We start from the raw sequence: 16,657 nt of genomic DNA, 5'->3' as shown, positions 1-16,657 counted from the left end.
CTACTATAAGTAAACGTTCCAGGAAAACTTTAAAAAAGATACATCAGTGTTATATAACTAGGTAAAATGTATCTGCTGTGTACTTTGACTTTTTTACTTTGGTCCATGTTTCATTCGATAACATGGAGGAGACTGGATTTATGACTTATATTCCAGCTAGCCACCAGGAGGCGATCATAACATTTTGTCGTCTTTTTTGCCATGTGGTCCATCTTTATATACAGACTAGGGTTTTAGCCAGAAGTTGTTTTTTAAAGATAACTGTAGATGTTGATTAATAATTATAACTAGGGCATATTTTGCTAATATTGTAACACGAGAGTAGTGCACGTGATTGCAGTCAGTGTTACTCTATAACACGCTCCGTCCTGAAAATAACACTCAGATAGACACACATATTCCCAGGTACCCTCAATGCTCCGAAGCTATTGTGGTGGAAAGAGCTGAACCCATCTGTCAATTACGGTAAGCTCTATTGGGCCATTGTCTAAACAGTTTTCTCACTCACTGGCGAATCCAGTGATTTATTGTCAACTGCCTCGGCATCAATATACAATTGGGAGACACTAAGCTGTGATGTCTGAACACAAACTATTGTCAGAGTATCAGCATAGCTCACATTAAGTGCCATTTAGATTATTCATTGAATTGTGCTGTGTGAAAGCCTTGTTTGGATTTGCTGCTTGTAAGGAGAAGGCCATTATCCCATACACTAGGATTCCATTGCTATGGATCTGAGCCTCTATTTACTGCAGATTCACCATTCAAGTGGATGAATGGTGTCCGAGTTGAACCAAACACACTCCGTTTCGCAGAAATGTTGTGGGTCAGCTTATCCTGCCCTGCCTCAGAATCCGTAAGGTCAACTGGATATCAGTGTCAGGGCTATTCTGCTGCTCTGACATGCAATTTATCTCTGTTAAAATATAAAGGGGAGCCTCGGTGACAGGAAGTAGCAGGTCCTTCATGGTTTGTACTGGCATCAACGTTCCAGCCCGGGCGGAATGAAAAGAGCGAGGTCACCGAAATGCTAGGAAGTCCAAGACAACCTTTTAATCTGTCACTTTGATTTGCTGATTAAGTCACTTTAAACAGACGGAGCAGGTTTCTCTGTCACGATAATGCGAGCGGACAAGTTATTTCACCATCATAATTTGATTCCCGGATCGTTTCTGGCATGAAACGTCGCTGCAGCACAACCTGATTGGATTGACTGAGTCATTTTGGTCCAACACATGGATTCATCCCAGATTGTTGTGATTTAAGCGGCTGTTTGTTTCGTTCCCCTCCCTCAGGACAAACATGCAAAAACTCAAACCTTCAGAATTGGTAGCCATCAAACCACATCATATTCGCCCAAAAAAATATGTAATTCTTTGATTATGCAGTTGTGTACAGCATGTGGTATTTGTTGAGCATGTGAGCCTGAGCGCTGTTATAATTCATGCTTCGTAGAGAAATGCAGGGGGAACAGAAGAACTCGGAACAGTGCAATTTCCAATGAGATGCTGAAATATGGAAAACTTAGAAGATTCAATTATTTCAGGGCAAATGAGATGAAAATAAGCGCTGCGTGGGGTGTCAGGGGCCTGGAGAGCCTCGGAAGAAAGCTAAAATATGTCTCTGCGTTTGACACCATTAACAAGTGTTAACACATGACCTTTGGCAGCTCCGCACCATTCCGGGCATCTTCTGCGGCGGAAATTCGGAGCCGAGGATTCAGGCAGTTGGATAACGGAGGGAGAGGGAGAGGGCATGATGTTGGATAAGGAGAAATGACCATGTGCACATGTCTGGCGGTGCGGCTTCTTGTTAGCACACTGTGACCCTGAGTTGCAATGTCTCAGGGCTAGCCAACTGTTTTTCTGCCCTTTTGTATGTTTGGTCCACATAACAAGCTCGGTTATACCGTTTTCATTATACCATCATGGTAAAGAACATTTAAATGGAGTGAACACATAGCTGTATAGGTATACACCCTTAGAGCGTGTTATACCATCATCCGTGTTATTATTTTGCTTTATGTAGCAGGCAGTGGATTTTAATAGCAGTGCTGAAAGGATTATATTGAGACAACCTTGGGAGAGAAGCGATAACACAGCCATGGGCATCTGTCCTTCCTGCTATCACTAACCCACTGTGACATTTTGGCTGAGGAACGGCTCAAGCCACGGCACTAGCAGCGCATTTGCACGTTTTTGTTGTACAATACGTCAACGCACACAATTTTTCCGTTATTGTACAGTTTGAGAAAAGGCCCCGCCCGTCATCTTCTATTGTGATATGCTGTTGGCCGTTAGACTCTGGCGAGGTAATCCTGATAAATACAATGAACAAATCGAGGATATTAGTGCCGTGATGTGCAGTCGATAATATTTGGCTTCATTAATTCCCATGCCCTGGGATGACATCCAGCCCCTATTAGGTTTGAAATCTCATCCCCTTCTCCTCTATACCTCAGCTGTGGCTCAACCGAGCAGCCAAGCAGATAATACGCTCTGAGCTCTGAAACATGTACCATTATAATTAGCTTTGTCAGGTCCGAGCCCCTACAACCCCCATGCAGATAATATGATAATATGTCTTCATAACCGGCTGACCTTACATGCTCAATATTTCTCCCCTTATGAAGATTACATGTCAATAAAGTAATTGAGTCCCGGGGTGTGTGGCAAGTGAAGATTTAGGTTATTGGACTTTTCAGGGTAGTGATGTACGAGCGTTATTATTCTACCTGTCAGGAGATGTGCAGGGGGCTGAGGACAGTCCGAGTGTGTCAGGGGAAAAGGAGAGGAGAGGGGCATGAGGGGTGAGAAGGAGAGAGAGAGAGAGAGAGAGACCGAGATAAGGGGAAGGGAGAGGGAGAGAGGGAGAGGACCAGGAAGAAATGAAGTGAGCCGAAGAGAGAGAGAGACGGAAATGAAGAGGGGTGGAGGGAGGACTGGGGAGAGCAGCGGAGGCGAGATCATTTCTCACGAGCGGGGACAGATCCGCTGTTAATCATTCCCTCATACCTTCATCTCGCTGTCCCCTCTCTCGCTCTCTGCATATGAACAGGGGATATGTCATATTAATTAACAGATGTAGAGTTACAGTGGAGCCGGGGGAGGCCAGAGGGGGGGCATGAAATATTCCCCACAACACTCTGCTATCATCACCTCCGCCACACACCTGATTGGCTGCCGCGGGTTCATCAGTTTAGATTCTGGCAGGAAACGACGACAAGTCATTTGACGCAGAAGCGTAAATTTGAGCAGCAATTTTCTCCATTGCTTCAACCTTATGGTGCGCCATTTAAATGCATGTTCACATTTTGTAATCATCCTGTGTTTACATATGTTCTCACACACACATGAAACATATATAACATATACAATAAAAAGGATTTAAAGTCTTAAAAATTATATTACATATAAAAAAAATGTAATTATTATCTGAGAAATCAAGGAACATGGAGAAAGCAAAAAGATATTTCCTGGAGCACCAGAATTTGATTGGTACTTTCCTGACCTATCACATCCTTCCACCAAGTTTTGTGGTAATCTGTCCTGTGGTTTTTGAATTACCCTGCTAACTAATAAACACAGACAAAAACAACATAAATACAAATGTAGGATACACAGTGTACATGAATAAATTAATACATTAAATTAATTGACTAAATCGCTAATTTGGGGTAAGTAGGAGTTTAAGCAGTTACTTAACAAGTAGACACATGTTGACCAATAATCATATTGTTCATATTGACGTTGGCATGTTTCACCTCATTGACTGGATTTCCCGATGTTCAATCAAAATCTGTCAATGCAAAAAAATGATTTATTTCCTTTGGTGTGTATTGATACAGTACAACACACACTCTAACTTTTTGCTCGGCTTGACCACCCACTTAAAAAATGTAAATTTCCCTTGAATACTGTTCTAAAAAGAACCGGTAAAATGTCTGATCTTGACAGCGCACGTATGCAGTGATCTACACTTCTTCTCTTGCACACACAGTGACAAATTGTGCTAAATGCTATATGTCAAGGTACCGTTTTGTCCATCATAATTTGACTGTCAGCGCTGGAGACAGAGGAAATGGGATGTGAAAATGTGTGGCGCATTGAAGTCCAACAATGAAGGTTATGCACATTTTCTGCTCCGAGAGAAGCAGAAGGAAGGGACACACACAAAGGCAGGGTGGGGGAGCAGCGTTAAAGGATATTTTACCATGTCCTGTTGGATTAGGCTGGGAGATTGATATCTTCCAGTCAGATGAAGCTCTGATGTAAGTGATCTAGCCTCTCCATCATTGTGACATGCAGCTCTTGGCTAACGCTCATCCGTGTTGATGGGCACACCCCACGCCACGAGGGCCCCGGCTAACATACCCACCTTCCTCTCTGGCCCGTCTCTGCCTGCCTCACTCTGCCATCTCTGTTCTTTTATTTCTATTGCCCTTCTCCCCTGTTTTCTGTCACCATGTCATGTCCAATCACTGTTTGGCTGGCCAGGCACTCAGTCGGGCAGGCAGGGAGCAGGAGCCCCAGGTAGAGAACTGCCTAACAGGCATCAGGATGGGCACTGAAATGACTCTAATAATGGGGTCCCCGTGTGGCCCAGACAGGCCAGTCAGTTAGCAGGGCCAGGATGGGGAGTAATAAGTGTTTGATGTCTACAGGGGAAGGAAGTGTGAAGGCGCAGAGCCAACCCATGGCCACTGCAGTCAGGCAGGTGCAGCCAGCCAGGGTCTGAGGGGGGGAGCTGTGGAACAAGACGTCAGATTAGTATTGATATGTGTCAAGCTGGAGGTTGCCAGGCTGTTTGTTTAAGAGTGTGTCTCCCAGTGGCAGCAGCCATGCAGTAATTGATGTCTAGCTCAAAAAGACAAGCTAGAGGACAACCCGACGTGCTTGGCTCTCAGTGAACAGCCAGAGCCCTGTGAGACAGCCATTGTCCGTTTTGTGTTGTAAGGAAGGAAGAGACCACCGCACCATTCCCCACCTATATCATCCGTGCATGTTTATGTCTTTGTGTCGAACTCCGCCGGCCGTTCCTCTCGTGGCCAAATTTGCTGGCCGTCTTTGATTTGATGAAAATTGCCACTGACAGGTAGCGAGGTGCCATTTTGCCCACTGATGCGTGAAGTCCATCATTGTCTGTGCAGTTGAGTTTAGTTAACACGGCACTTAGCGGCTGACATTGCTTCAGAGCCAGAAAAACACTGTCATTGTCGTGTCGTTTATCTTTGCTAACCAATTTCCAATGTGTTCCTCGCTGAATGCCCCCGCTGAACGCTTGTAGCTTCTTTTTTTATTTATTTTTTTTACAGTGGGCACGTGCAGCTACATGGCGTCCCGGTGCCCTCTAAGTTTGAACTGCATTTCAGACTCTCAACACATTTTAAACCCCTGATATCAGAAGCAGGAGGTTGCCAGACACCTTCCACTGATAACGCCACCGCTGTCCTCTCTAGTATGGCTATCTGGTAACAAGCTACTTCCCTTTGAACAGTTTTATGTGGTTGTAATTGACCTGACAATGGGGTTCATTATGCAGTCCCTTTCATGCTGTTTTGCCTGATAATTATTATTTAATGTGTTCGGATGGAGAGCATCATTAATTCATCCCTTCCTCCAATGTCAAAGAGATGAACAGTGAAGTTATCACTCTCTGGTGATTAATACTGTGCTCTTTTGTTATTGAATCCTGTCCCAGTGATTAAACCTTCATTGAGTCACTCACCAAGCCGCGCTTATTAACGACACCATTACCGCACGCAGCCAAACCTCTAATTGCGATTTTCACTTTTTTCCCTTTCTATTTTTTCGGTCGGAGGTTTTGGCCACTTATCTGTGCTTTTCTTTTAATTAGAAATCCTGGGTGTAATGAAGAACACAATCGATCAGTGTCAGTGGCGTGTGCATGCGTGCGGTGATTTGTGATCCACGTGTTGATGGGGAAAAAGAGCGCTTATGATTACTGGCGTCATTAGTGGTTTCACGTGCCCTCAATAACTCCAGCGGTAAATAAGCGGCTTGTCATTGTTGTGCTTACAGGACGTTTTTTGTTTTATTCATATGCAAGTTGTGCGTGGTCATAGAGTTTGTTGGATGATGCCCTGAGGGAGACGCTCCAAGGGGACTCGGGACTTTGTAAACTGGCTGAGTCCTCTGCTTTACACCCCCTCTCCTCTTATCTCCAGACACCAGAGCTACTGTAACCGGTGTTCTCTACGAGCTCGACGCGGAATAAATGTCACTGAAATTAATTTCATCCTCTTTTTTTTTTTCATTAGGCCCCCCACTACGGTAATCTGTTTTCAGTCAAAATTTATGTGCCCCAGAATTCAATTTCCTTCTCATCCCCATAAGCTGAAAGTACAGAGACTGATAGGCATTCATCTGGTTATAACTGTAATTCACCCATCAATGAATAATGCCATCCTCAATTTAAAGTGTTTGATTATGGCCATTTAGTGAACTGACAGTGACAGAGTGTCAATACTCCATCGTTAACCAATCCTGCCGATTTGCCCAAAACAAAACCGATACCAACGAATGAACTGCGTTTCTTTTTATTTACGACTATGGTTCATCACATGTATTAATTCAAGGTATTTGTTTATTTTGTCAGTAATGACCACAATCTCCTACAGCCCTCGGTTCTTGATGCACATGGAAACATACAGAATGTGTTATTGTTGCACTTTAAGGAGAATCATGTGGCAAAATCAACCTGGTATTGATCAGGGCCGGTTGAGCCATGACCCAGCAACCTTCCCCTGACAGCCCATCGGCCTGTGGCAATAGCAAATCTTTCAACTCTCCATCTCCCACAAACACACACAAACACACACTTTCCCCCTCTTATTTGATTCTTTGTTGGCCGTCTGTATGGGCATTGTTTTGATCTGAGTCATGCACTCAGTTCCTAAATCTCCCTAGTCTCGGTTTTGGAATTATCCACACCAATAAACAAACACCTAATGAAAATGGAAAGCCAAAAAAAGTACCACACAGCGAATTTAATCTAAAGAATGAAAGTTTGTGTGTGTGTTTGTGTGTGTGTGTGTGTGTGTGAGTGTGAGTGTGTGTGTGTGTGTGTGTGTGTGTGTGTGTGTGTGTGTGTGTGTGTGTGTGTGTGTGTGTGGGAGAGAGAGAGAGAAACATGATGTTTGAATGGGTGACAGACCAACCACTGACTGACTGACAGGAAGTATACAACATGTCAGGCTGCCTGGTGAGAAGTGTTTGGAAAGTCTTGACGTCAGAGCCTCATCAAATGTCAACAGAGAGAGTAACGGTTATGCTGTCTTCCTCCAGTCTGATGGACAGGCATGTCATTATGGAGGCTTGTTAAACTGAGATTATAATCAGTTCAGCAATTGATATCTAATAGTGGGTATATATTTCTTTATATGGCTGAAAAATGGCAACCACTAAATGTATATAAGAGTGTTTTTCAGTCTGTATTTAAAGCTGCTGTATGTTTTACCACCATGCATGCCTTTTACTGCACTATTGGCTTGTTAGAATACTCCTTATGTCGTGGGCTGTATAATCCTCCCCTGCCCTCCCGCCCTCCCTCCATCCCTCCCTCTCGCTGCCTTTTCCCCAGCCTCTGCCTGGGTGAAAAATGGGCCACATTTTCCCAATAGCCTGTGTGGATGTGGAGAGTATAAATGGCTAATGAATTACAGATGAACATTGACGCAAATTAATCTTCCTGATGTCCCAGGGTTATATGGCAGCTATTTAAAAGTTTAATCAATACGCTGAAGTTGAGAACATGCAGGCACTGCAGTTGTCTGGCCGCAGTAAACAGCCAGGAGGGGAATGGGGGAGGCCTGAGTCCCGGGGCATGCATCATAATGACAGGCATTTATGTTTAATGGACTAAATATTTTTTATTGGTTGACGGCAAATGTCACTTTAATTCTCAAAGTTACACACAGGAGTTTTGTTTGAGACAGAGAGATGGGGGGGACACCTGAGCCATTAACTAATTGACAGGAGAGTGTATTAGTAAAGATTTGTATGGACAGATTTATTTAAAACACACACACACACACACACACACACACACACACACACACACACACACACAGATATTGCAGCCCTTGTTTGTTTATATTGGTCACATTATACAGTATATTTAGTTTGTACTTACAGTTTTAATGTCTCAGCTGTCGCAAGAGGCATCATGTGTTGGGCTCGTCTGTTCATCCCAGTTATGTGACCGCAATATCTCAGGAGGGCCACGTGGGAATCTCTTAAAATTGAGCAAAAACCTTCACTTTGACTCAAGGATGAACTAATTCGATTTTGAAGTTCAAAGAAGTACTTTTTTATATGAGTCTGGACAGATATGGCTTTAAACTACAACTTGATTGGTTTGAGGGGGTCTCACTGAAAAAGGATAATTCACTTTTGTTCAAAAAATGACTCCAAATTGACACAATACTGGCAACTGTGCCATTGAGTAGTTCATATAAAATTTGGAAATATAAATTTGATAAATCACATGATGGCAAATTTGTCACGATACTCTATAACTAAAGTGTTGTTGATAGATAGTTAAAGTTGTTGATTTGTCGCGCCTGGAGTGACCACTGTAATCTTTCCTATCAATGTTTACTCATGCAAAACAGTGTGATTTTCTCAGCTTGCTGTGATTTACACTGAAATACACAACTACAACCAAAACAGTCGGTGGCTCTGCTGGTCCCAGATCAGGAAACTGTAAACTGAGGTTTTTCTTTGTTAGAGAGACAGCATTTGGGTAGTGCTGAATGTTGTTGATTTGACTGCTGAGGAACAAAGTTGTTTAGCCATTTTTACAGTGTATTGCTGTGTCTCTGTTGTGTATTTTGCTGTAGAGAAGCAGCTGGGTGTTGTGTAGAAATGCACATCTGGAGCGAATGTGTCCTGCATGAAAAATAGCCTCCCAGTCCTTTCCTGCTGCGTCGTTCGGCCAGATTCAGGCCAGTTTTAGTTATAATATTGATTTTACTCTGCATTTAATTGATATTGATGTTGACTCTGTTAAATCAAACAAAAAGAAAATCCAAGAGATGTAAGCTTTGATGTCATGGTCCTTGAGTTGCTTGGCACCGTCACTGTTTAACTCTTCGTCCTTCATAACATTTTAAGAAAAAAATACAAATTAGAAAATGCTAATACACTGACACACATACCCAGCATACCAATGCTGAGTGGCATTTCTCTCCGTGCCACTGTGTGCCAGCCCGCCTCTCAGTGGGCTTATTCGCAGTCCACTGGCTGTTGGTTTATGGGACGCAGGGGGGTTATCTATCTGCAGGCTTCCCTATAGAGAGGAGGTGGCGACTCCATCTCGTGACGTTGGGCTGAGCTGATAAAAGGACAGCCGGAGATGGATCGTGTCCACAATAATAGCCCTGGCTCACAGCGGCCTATGCCCCGAGCTCATAAGTCACCCTCACACCAACTCTTATGGATGTCTGCCCCGTGACTCCCTCCGACCCCGCCCCTCCCCACCTGCCAGTGTTATTTCAGCGCTCGGAGATAATACGGAAACTGTAATTGTCTTGTTAATTGGCTTTTTCTCATTTTCAGTTTTTCCTTAATGGATGGCAGCAGTGATGGAATTGTTGGCGGAAGGGCCAAAGTAAAGGGTGGGAAAGAAAAAAAACAGGCGAGGCAACAAAAACACATAAACCACAGCAAACAAGAGGAATCAGAGGCTGAAGGAGACGAATCAAAGAGAGCAAATAAAAGAGTAAAGAATGTGGAGGTGGAGAAGAACAGAGTGGAAACAGTTTGAGACGAGAGGGGAGGATAGGAGTGGAAAGAGTGGATTCATGCCAAGAATAGATAACCTTGATGTTAAAAGCTACATCCGTCGGATGTGTCTCTCTGTGACATATTGATGGCCCTTGAAAAGAGTCAAGCTGATTGTATGCAGGGAACAATCATTAAACCCACTCACTCCCTCTCTTTTCCCTTTGTGCTTGCACGTACGATTGTGAGTGTGTGTGTGTGCGTGTGCACTGATTAAATGAGTTTCGCAACAAACCATGTGAGTTCATATGGCTGGTAATCTCTACACTCTGACTAGCAGAGGCCCCAGCTGTAGAGTGTGTGGTTTTTTAAATTAGCCAAAGAGCTGAACGCTTTCTGTTATTTCTAGTGCGGCTGGAAACTTTATAACGATGTGCTACTACATTCAATAGTAAATATTAGGAACTGCATTTGAACGTATTTCAATGTCCCTGCTCAGGGGACCACCGTCCCATTTTAGAATTGACGTCCAAGAAAATATAAAGAAAAGTATTGTTACTACTATCACTTGCAAGGACAAAATTCAGTTAATGTGGAAAAGTAGTAGTAGTAGTAAAGTAGTGTTCATAATTTTGAAGATTACAATGATCTGTAATTTGGCTCAGTAAGGTTCCATGTAGGAGCCTTGTGTGAATGTCTGTTTCACCTGGAGTCCAAAAAGTCACTTTCGAGTCGTACAATTATCAAGATTCAAACCTTAAAATAGATTTTGTAACTTTTGTGAGTCTCTGTTCATGTGTCATCTTGTGCAACAAGGCAATCAAGTATCAGTGATTACACCGGGTTTAGTGAGTAAACTAATGTATACAGCTGCTTTCTACTCATTGATTTTACTTCTAATGGAAAAATTGTATTTAGAGGAAGAAATAATACTTTTTGTTTTTTACCATGTGTTGATGTGATACTGTAGCACTGCACTTATGAGTACAGCTCCCTCACAGTAAGCACAGTGGCAGAATGGCCCATCAAGCCCCTGTAGAGAGGGCACATGCTTCGGGTAACAAGCTCCGAAACGACCAGACTGTCTGATGATGAACTTCCACGGCTGCGTTCACCAAGAGGACGATACAAGACTGTACAGCTCTGTTAATAAAGACAAGAGGGTTAGCTGCTCCCCTTAAAAACAACAAGGTGCTGCGCAACAACCGCCGAACAAAGGCCTGATTGTTCCTCCACCAGGACATGATGGAAGCATTAGCCTCCACATCACTTTGTTAATCCGTCACTTTAATGGCTGCGCCCATTGTCCTCGCCACGGTTTGTTTGTGCGCTCGAGATCAAAGTGTGTACTGGTTCGTGCGTGTGCTTGCGAGTTGTGGGCTTTGATTCCAGTGTGCTCATATATGGCTTTGGGATACACAGAGGATATTGCAGACTACTGGGTTTGGCACTGTACCACTTGTTATTAAGTGTCAGTTCATCAGGCGGAACCCCACCGGCATGAGCGTGCCCTCGGAGTGTGTTATGTAAGAGTGAGTCGGGCGTTTCGGTTGCTCCCTCCTCTGTCTCCGGCCTCCCCATCTTTCTGCAGGTTCCTCTCGTAATAAGAGCGAGCTCTCGCTGTGAAGGCGAGGCAGTGAAATGAAATGTGTTTATGCATGAAACACGTTGCTTAATGTAGTCGTGAAATGTGGCCAGCGCTGGAGCCAGGTTGCACGGGAAATTAAGAGACACATTCAAACACTCCTTCGCCCCCTGGGAAACAGACCTTGGCCCCGTTCTACTACTCCTCTTAATTTACTCCTCCTCTTCTCCTGTGATCACAGGTGTAGCCTTTTTTCTCCCGGACAGTCACAGGTCACACGTCGTCCAGAGGTTCGTGATTGGTGCTAGAGAATCACAGAATGTGTTCCCTCCAATCTTTCTCAGTCCCCATAGGCTAGTGACGAGATCAGCCGAGTGTAAAGGCTTGGGGGTCCTTCAGCTCCAGCTCCCTCATCTGTGAAGGTTATCTCTGAAAGGCTTTGGTTGCAACCGACAAATATATCCCCTCAAGGTAATGTCTTATAGGAGCCTTGGTTCTGGTATCTCAATGGGTAATCTCTTTAAGGGCCCCACTCCTGGAGAGAGTGAGTTTCTCACCGGGTAAGCTGTGAATATGTGAAAGGCCCCTGCACCCATGTGATCAGAGCACTGCGAGACACCCTGAGTCCTGTGGTGTCAAGCCCAGTCTCCAGCCGTGGCACCTATATCCCCAGGCAAATCACGGCAGCTGGAATTCATCCCTCCTCGCCCCAACCTCCCCGCTGTCAGAGAGGCACACAAACACACACTTATATGTACCCCTCACACACCGGGGGAGCAGGCAGGCATGGAGCTGGTCCCGGATTTTATCGGAGATGACAGCTCCTCACACTTCAGTGTTTGGATCACCTCAAGTAGCTGGGCTATGAGGGGAAATGAGCACTGCTCCACTACAAAGTCCAGATTTAGATTGACTGAGCTTGTCCTCGGGCCTGTGGGCTGCTGCTGCCGCTGCTGCTGTACTGCTCCTCCGCCTGACAGAACACCCACTACTGCTGCAAGGGACTGGTGTGTGTGTGTGTGTGTGACTTTGTACTGTATATGTGTGCGTGTGCGAGTGTGTGTGTGTGCGTGTGACTTGGTAGAGCCTACTTTGAAGAGTCAGAGAGAGTGGGGTAAAGAGAGCGATGTGTCAGGTTTGGTTAGAATTGAGGGTGGCATCAGAATATGCTTGGCACTAATATGGCACCAGTATCTCTGTCCCCGTCTCTGCTTTCTGTCACTTAGTTGCCATTCTCTCCCCGCCCTTGACAATGTCTGTTTGGATTATGAGATTGGACTTAGTGCTTGGAGCGCCCCTCATCCCTCCGTGACACCCGCCTCTCCCATAAGTCTCTCCTCTCCTGGCCTGTCTCTGGCCTGCACCCCCCCCCCCCCCCCCCCCCCCCGCCCGTCCCTCCACCCTCCTCCTATAATGCACTTGATGCCTATTTAAAAAGCCTGGCGAAAGCTGTGTCTGTTCTCCTGTCAGAGGATCATTGACGGCACTAATGCCACTTGTCCTTGCCTCATTTGGCGAGAGGTGACACCTAGCTACGACCCACCACATTCGTCAAGTGGCAGCCGGAGCGCTGTGACATCAGAGCCGGAGCCGACCAGCCACAGACACTGGCCAGTCCTCTCTCCCTGTGCAGCAGCACCTCTCATTACAACATAAGAAAGCCACTGTCGGCCATCTTGAATGAGATGGCATGCGGCTTATATTTTCGGTATTCTCAAGAATTGATTTCAGCAGTTTATCTTGAAATGAAATCACAGAATATAATATTTTAGTTTTCCCTTTGACCGATGATGACAATAAAAGATTTGACTTCCAATTATCGATTGAACACAGCGATATTGCCTGTCAGGTAATATCAACTTCTAAACTCTAAAATTCATTAATTGATGCGTTTTATCAGCCTTTTAAATCAAGGCACACATATACACATGGGCATACCCCACCCCTACCTGCTGATAGTTGGATGAGTGCCTGCTGTGATGTATGTGTGAAAGTGTAAGTGTGTGTGTGTCTGTGTCAGAGTGAGTGCATGTGGGTGGCTGTGAGCTTGTTACTGTCAGGACTGTGCCCCGAGGCCACAGTGGTCTTTCTGTGGAACAAGATGTTCATCCTTCCCAGCAACACCTCTCAACCCCTACAAGGAGCAGACCCAGACCAGTCCTGCCATTTAAAGCTTCCCTGTGGAGATTCTTGCACTAAGTGTAAACAAACAAGATCTTTGGTTAGAGTCAGCCTTTCACAGTAAAACCTTATCGTCTGTGCCCTAAAGTTCTGATGAATACAGTGAATACTGTGTTTACTGCCTCGTAAAATGTTACGCCTCTTTTTTGACTCATTCGATGTTTACATCCGTTCACGGTCGCCTTCTCTGTCAGTCTGACTCGGGATGTGGCCGTTGTTAGAGACCTGGTCCGAACACGTCCTACTGTATCCACAGATGCATCTTTGAAGGATTTTAGGTCCTTTTCATGTGACACTTTGTGAGAGTCTTGTTCCACAGGTTGGAAACCACTCCTGCTCTTCTATAACTCAAACACAGCAATTATGCCTGCATGATGCTAGGTGAATGCAACTTTATTTTTTTTTCATGCGCTGAAATGTGGACAGATACAGTATAAATGTTGTCATAAATTGTCAATTTAGGCTTATTGATGCTATGGTCACATAAATAGTCTGGTAGCTATACTTTTGTCTGTGAAGGTTAATTTACTCCACCTCTGTGCACAAAGCCACGGTCTGCTCACTTCCATGCGTCCTTTCCGTTTGCAGGGTTGTTAAGCAATACATCCACTAGAGGGCAGTGCAGAGAGTTTCTGATAACGATGTCAACTACGTAGGTTGCGACGTTTAACTTCTTGAAAAACAGGCGAAAGCAGCTGTTTACGACTCACAAATCTCTCCTCAAGAGACATTTGTAATTTCTTCCTCGTGCTCTATGATCGTCTAGCTTGAACTACTGGCTACACTGCCCCCCCCCCCCCCCCCCTCATGATTTCTGGTAGTACTGCTCTGTTTTGTCCATAACAGCCTTCAGAAGACGTGTACAAACAAATAATGAAGAAATACAGAATATTTATAGATACATTTGTGGTTGTTAATGTTTTCTCATTTATCTATAAGACTACGTACCTAACCCACACCTTGTCATATTTTCCTTTTAGGGGTATTCGCTAAGTGTCGCTACATCTACTACGGCAAGCACTCAGAAGGCAACAGATTCATCCGCAACGACCAACTCTGATGGAGAGAATGTGGTCGGACACAGAGAGGGAGACGGACGAGGACAGATGTCAGCAGAAGGAAAGATGATCGAACAAATCCTTTATTTATTAAATGCACTGCTAAAACGTAGGTCAGCGGTTTTGCCGATGGAGAATAATTTCAACTTTAGCAAAAATATGTTGTTTATACAAGGTGAATGCTTTTTTTTAAGATCTTAAGATGGTACCCCAGCACTTCGGCCTCCTCTGAGCTCGGTCAGCTTCCAGCTCAGAGTCGGACATGACACTCCCACTGACATGATTGCCTCTAAGCATCAGCAACTGCACAGCTACAGACACACACAGGAATAAGGACAGTCTCTCTCTCTCTCTCTCTCTCTCTCTCTCTCTCTCTCTCTCTCTCTCCCTCTCCCTCTCTCTCTCTCTCTCCCCCCTCCCCCTCTTACACACAGATCCGTTCAATTGCATCCTTTTCTTTGACAGCCATGATGGATCACCCATCCACTGCCGCCACTAATCAAGGGTGAAAGGGGTGACGGTCACACACCTGGGGCCTGACATAGACTCATCTCTCTGTCTCTCTCTCTCTCCCTTTCTCTCTCTCTCTCTATTTGTATCCTTTACTTACACACACACACACACACACACACACACAAACACACACACACACACACATTACTGCTGTTTGAAACATAAAGACATCAACGGAACAGGGTTTTGAGGCATGATCAGTCTGGTTTGTGTCAGAGTGCAGAGTACTTCTTATTTTATTTGAACGCATTTCATTGAATTTATTTCAGTTTAGAGGAGAAAGAGAAACTTGTTTAAGAAAAAAAGAGAGATATACATTTGATATTCAGGCAAGGATTTAATTTGTTTTCTGTCATTATGAACTGTTTTTCAGGAAGAGATGTGTAGATGCAGCTTTTAACGTCAAAACATTCCAGTATTAGCTTTAATGAAGTTTGCATTCCAGGTGTATCTTTGTGTTATTGTGCACTGCGTGTCTTCAGCCAGTTTACTGCTTTCTATTGTGATGACTTTTACATTTTCAGAAAATTGCATTTGACACAATATCGACCACAAAGTTAGAACCAAATTTGTCCACTGTTCACGATTTATAGTACTTTTAAGACGGTTACACAGTGAAGTGTGTTAATAAAGAATTGGAACAACAGCAGAAAGTAAAGTGCTGCCATTTTATAATATCTGATTTTATAGTTTTGCAGGCAACCGTCCAATCTGAGAATCGGAGATGAATGAATGATGTGATGGATGTAATGTAAAACTGTGTAAGCCGGCTTCAAGAATTAAAAGAGGTTAACTTATCATGTGTCTCCTGTCGTCTGCCACCACAACACGCTGATTGTGAATGATCAAGGATTTCACATTCATATTTTTTTTTCCCTGCACAAAACGTTTAGAGCCAATCAATATTTTAATAGCTCCGTGTTACTCATCATTATGAGAGTGTGAGAAAAGCGTCCCTGATCGACAAATCTCAAGTCAGATCATGTTGTGTCAGCTTTTACATTATCTCCTCCCTAAATAAACCTTGGTGATGAAGTAGAGATGAGAGAATTGCTGTATGTGGGTTTTGAGAGATGATGAGCTTCAGTCGAGTGCCTCAATCATCCACACGCAGATGAGGCAAAGGTCAGGGATAGCCTCATGCCATGTTTGTTCACCGAGTCTGTCTCCGTTTATTTCTTATTTCTATTAGCTTAGACATTTGCAGTACTTTACAGGACTCGTGTGCACGTGAGAGTGTGCGTGCTTGCTCCCATGTGCTCATACATCACTTCCTACAGGACTGTGTGACCATATTCCAGCTGACATGCCGTTCAGGAGCCTGGTCACTAGTGCCGGCGTTTCAAAATGACAAGGTTTGTTTGTCCGTGTTTTGATATGCTCAGAGGAAACTGGGGCTGACAGCCGGAGGAGGCAGGAAGAGAGGAACCACAACAAGTCCCCCCCCCCCCGCCCTCCTCCTCCCCCCACACGACACAAAATGTCATCCTTCCCCTGGCTGCGGCGCGCGCTCAGCCATCCTGCTGAAAAGAGCAGACATTTAAAACTTTGTGACATGTGTCACAGGCACTGCC

At 44.4% G+C, this 16,657-nt stretch overlaps 1 protein-coding gene across 1 annotated transcript in view; it reads left to right on the top strand.

Moving 5' to 3' along the window:
• The window catches only part of lrmda (leucine rich melanocyte differentiation associated), a 210,482-nt gene extending 194,601 nt beyond the window's left edge, over positions 1-15,881 (top strand). Inside the window, exon 7 of the mRNA XM_053436581.1 lies at positions 14,493-15,881. Within this exon, the coding sequence (XP_053292556.1) occupies positions 14,493-14,572 (80 nt within the window). The 3' untranslated portion in view covers positions 14,573-15,881. The remainder of the gene's footprint in view (positions 1-14,492) is intronic.
• The last annotated feature ends 776 nt before the right edge of the window (positions 15,882-16,657 follow it).

This window comes from Pleuronectes platessa, chromosome 12, assembly GCF_947347685.1.
Source record: "Pleuronectes platessa chromosome 12, fPlePla1.1, whole genome shotgun sequence".
NCBI lineage: Eukaryota > Metazoa > Chordata > Actinopteri > Pleuronectiformes > Pleuronectidae > Pleuronectes > Pleuronectes platessa.
The sequence above is the reverse complement of the archived record's forward strand: the minus strand, read 5'-3'. Positions and strand labels throughout refer to the sequence as shown.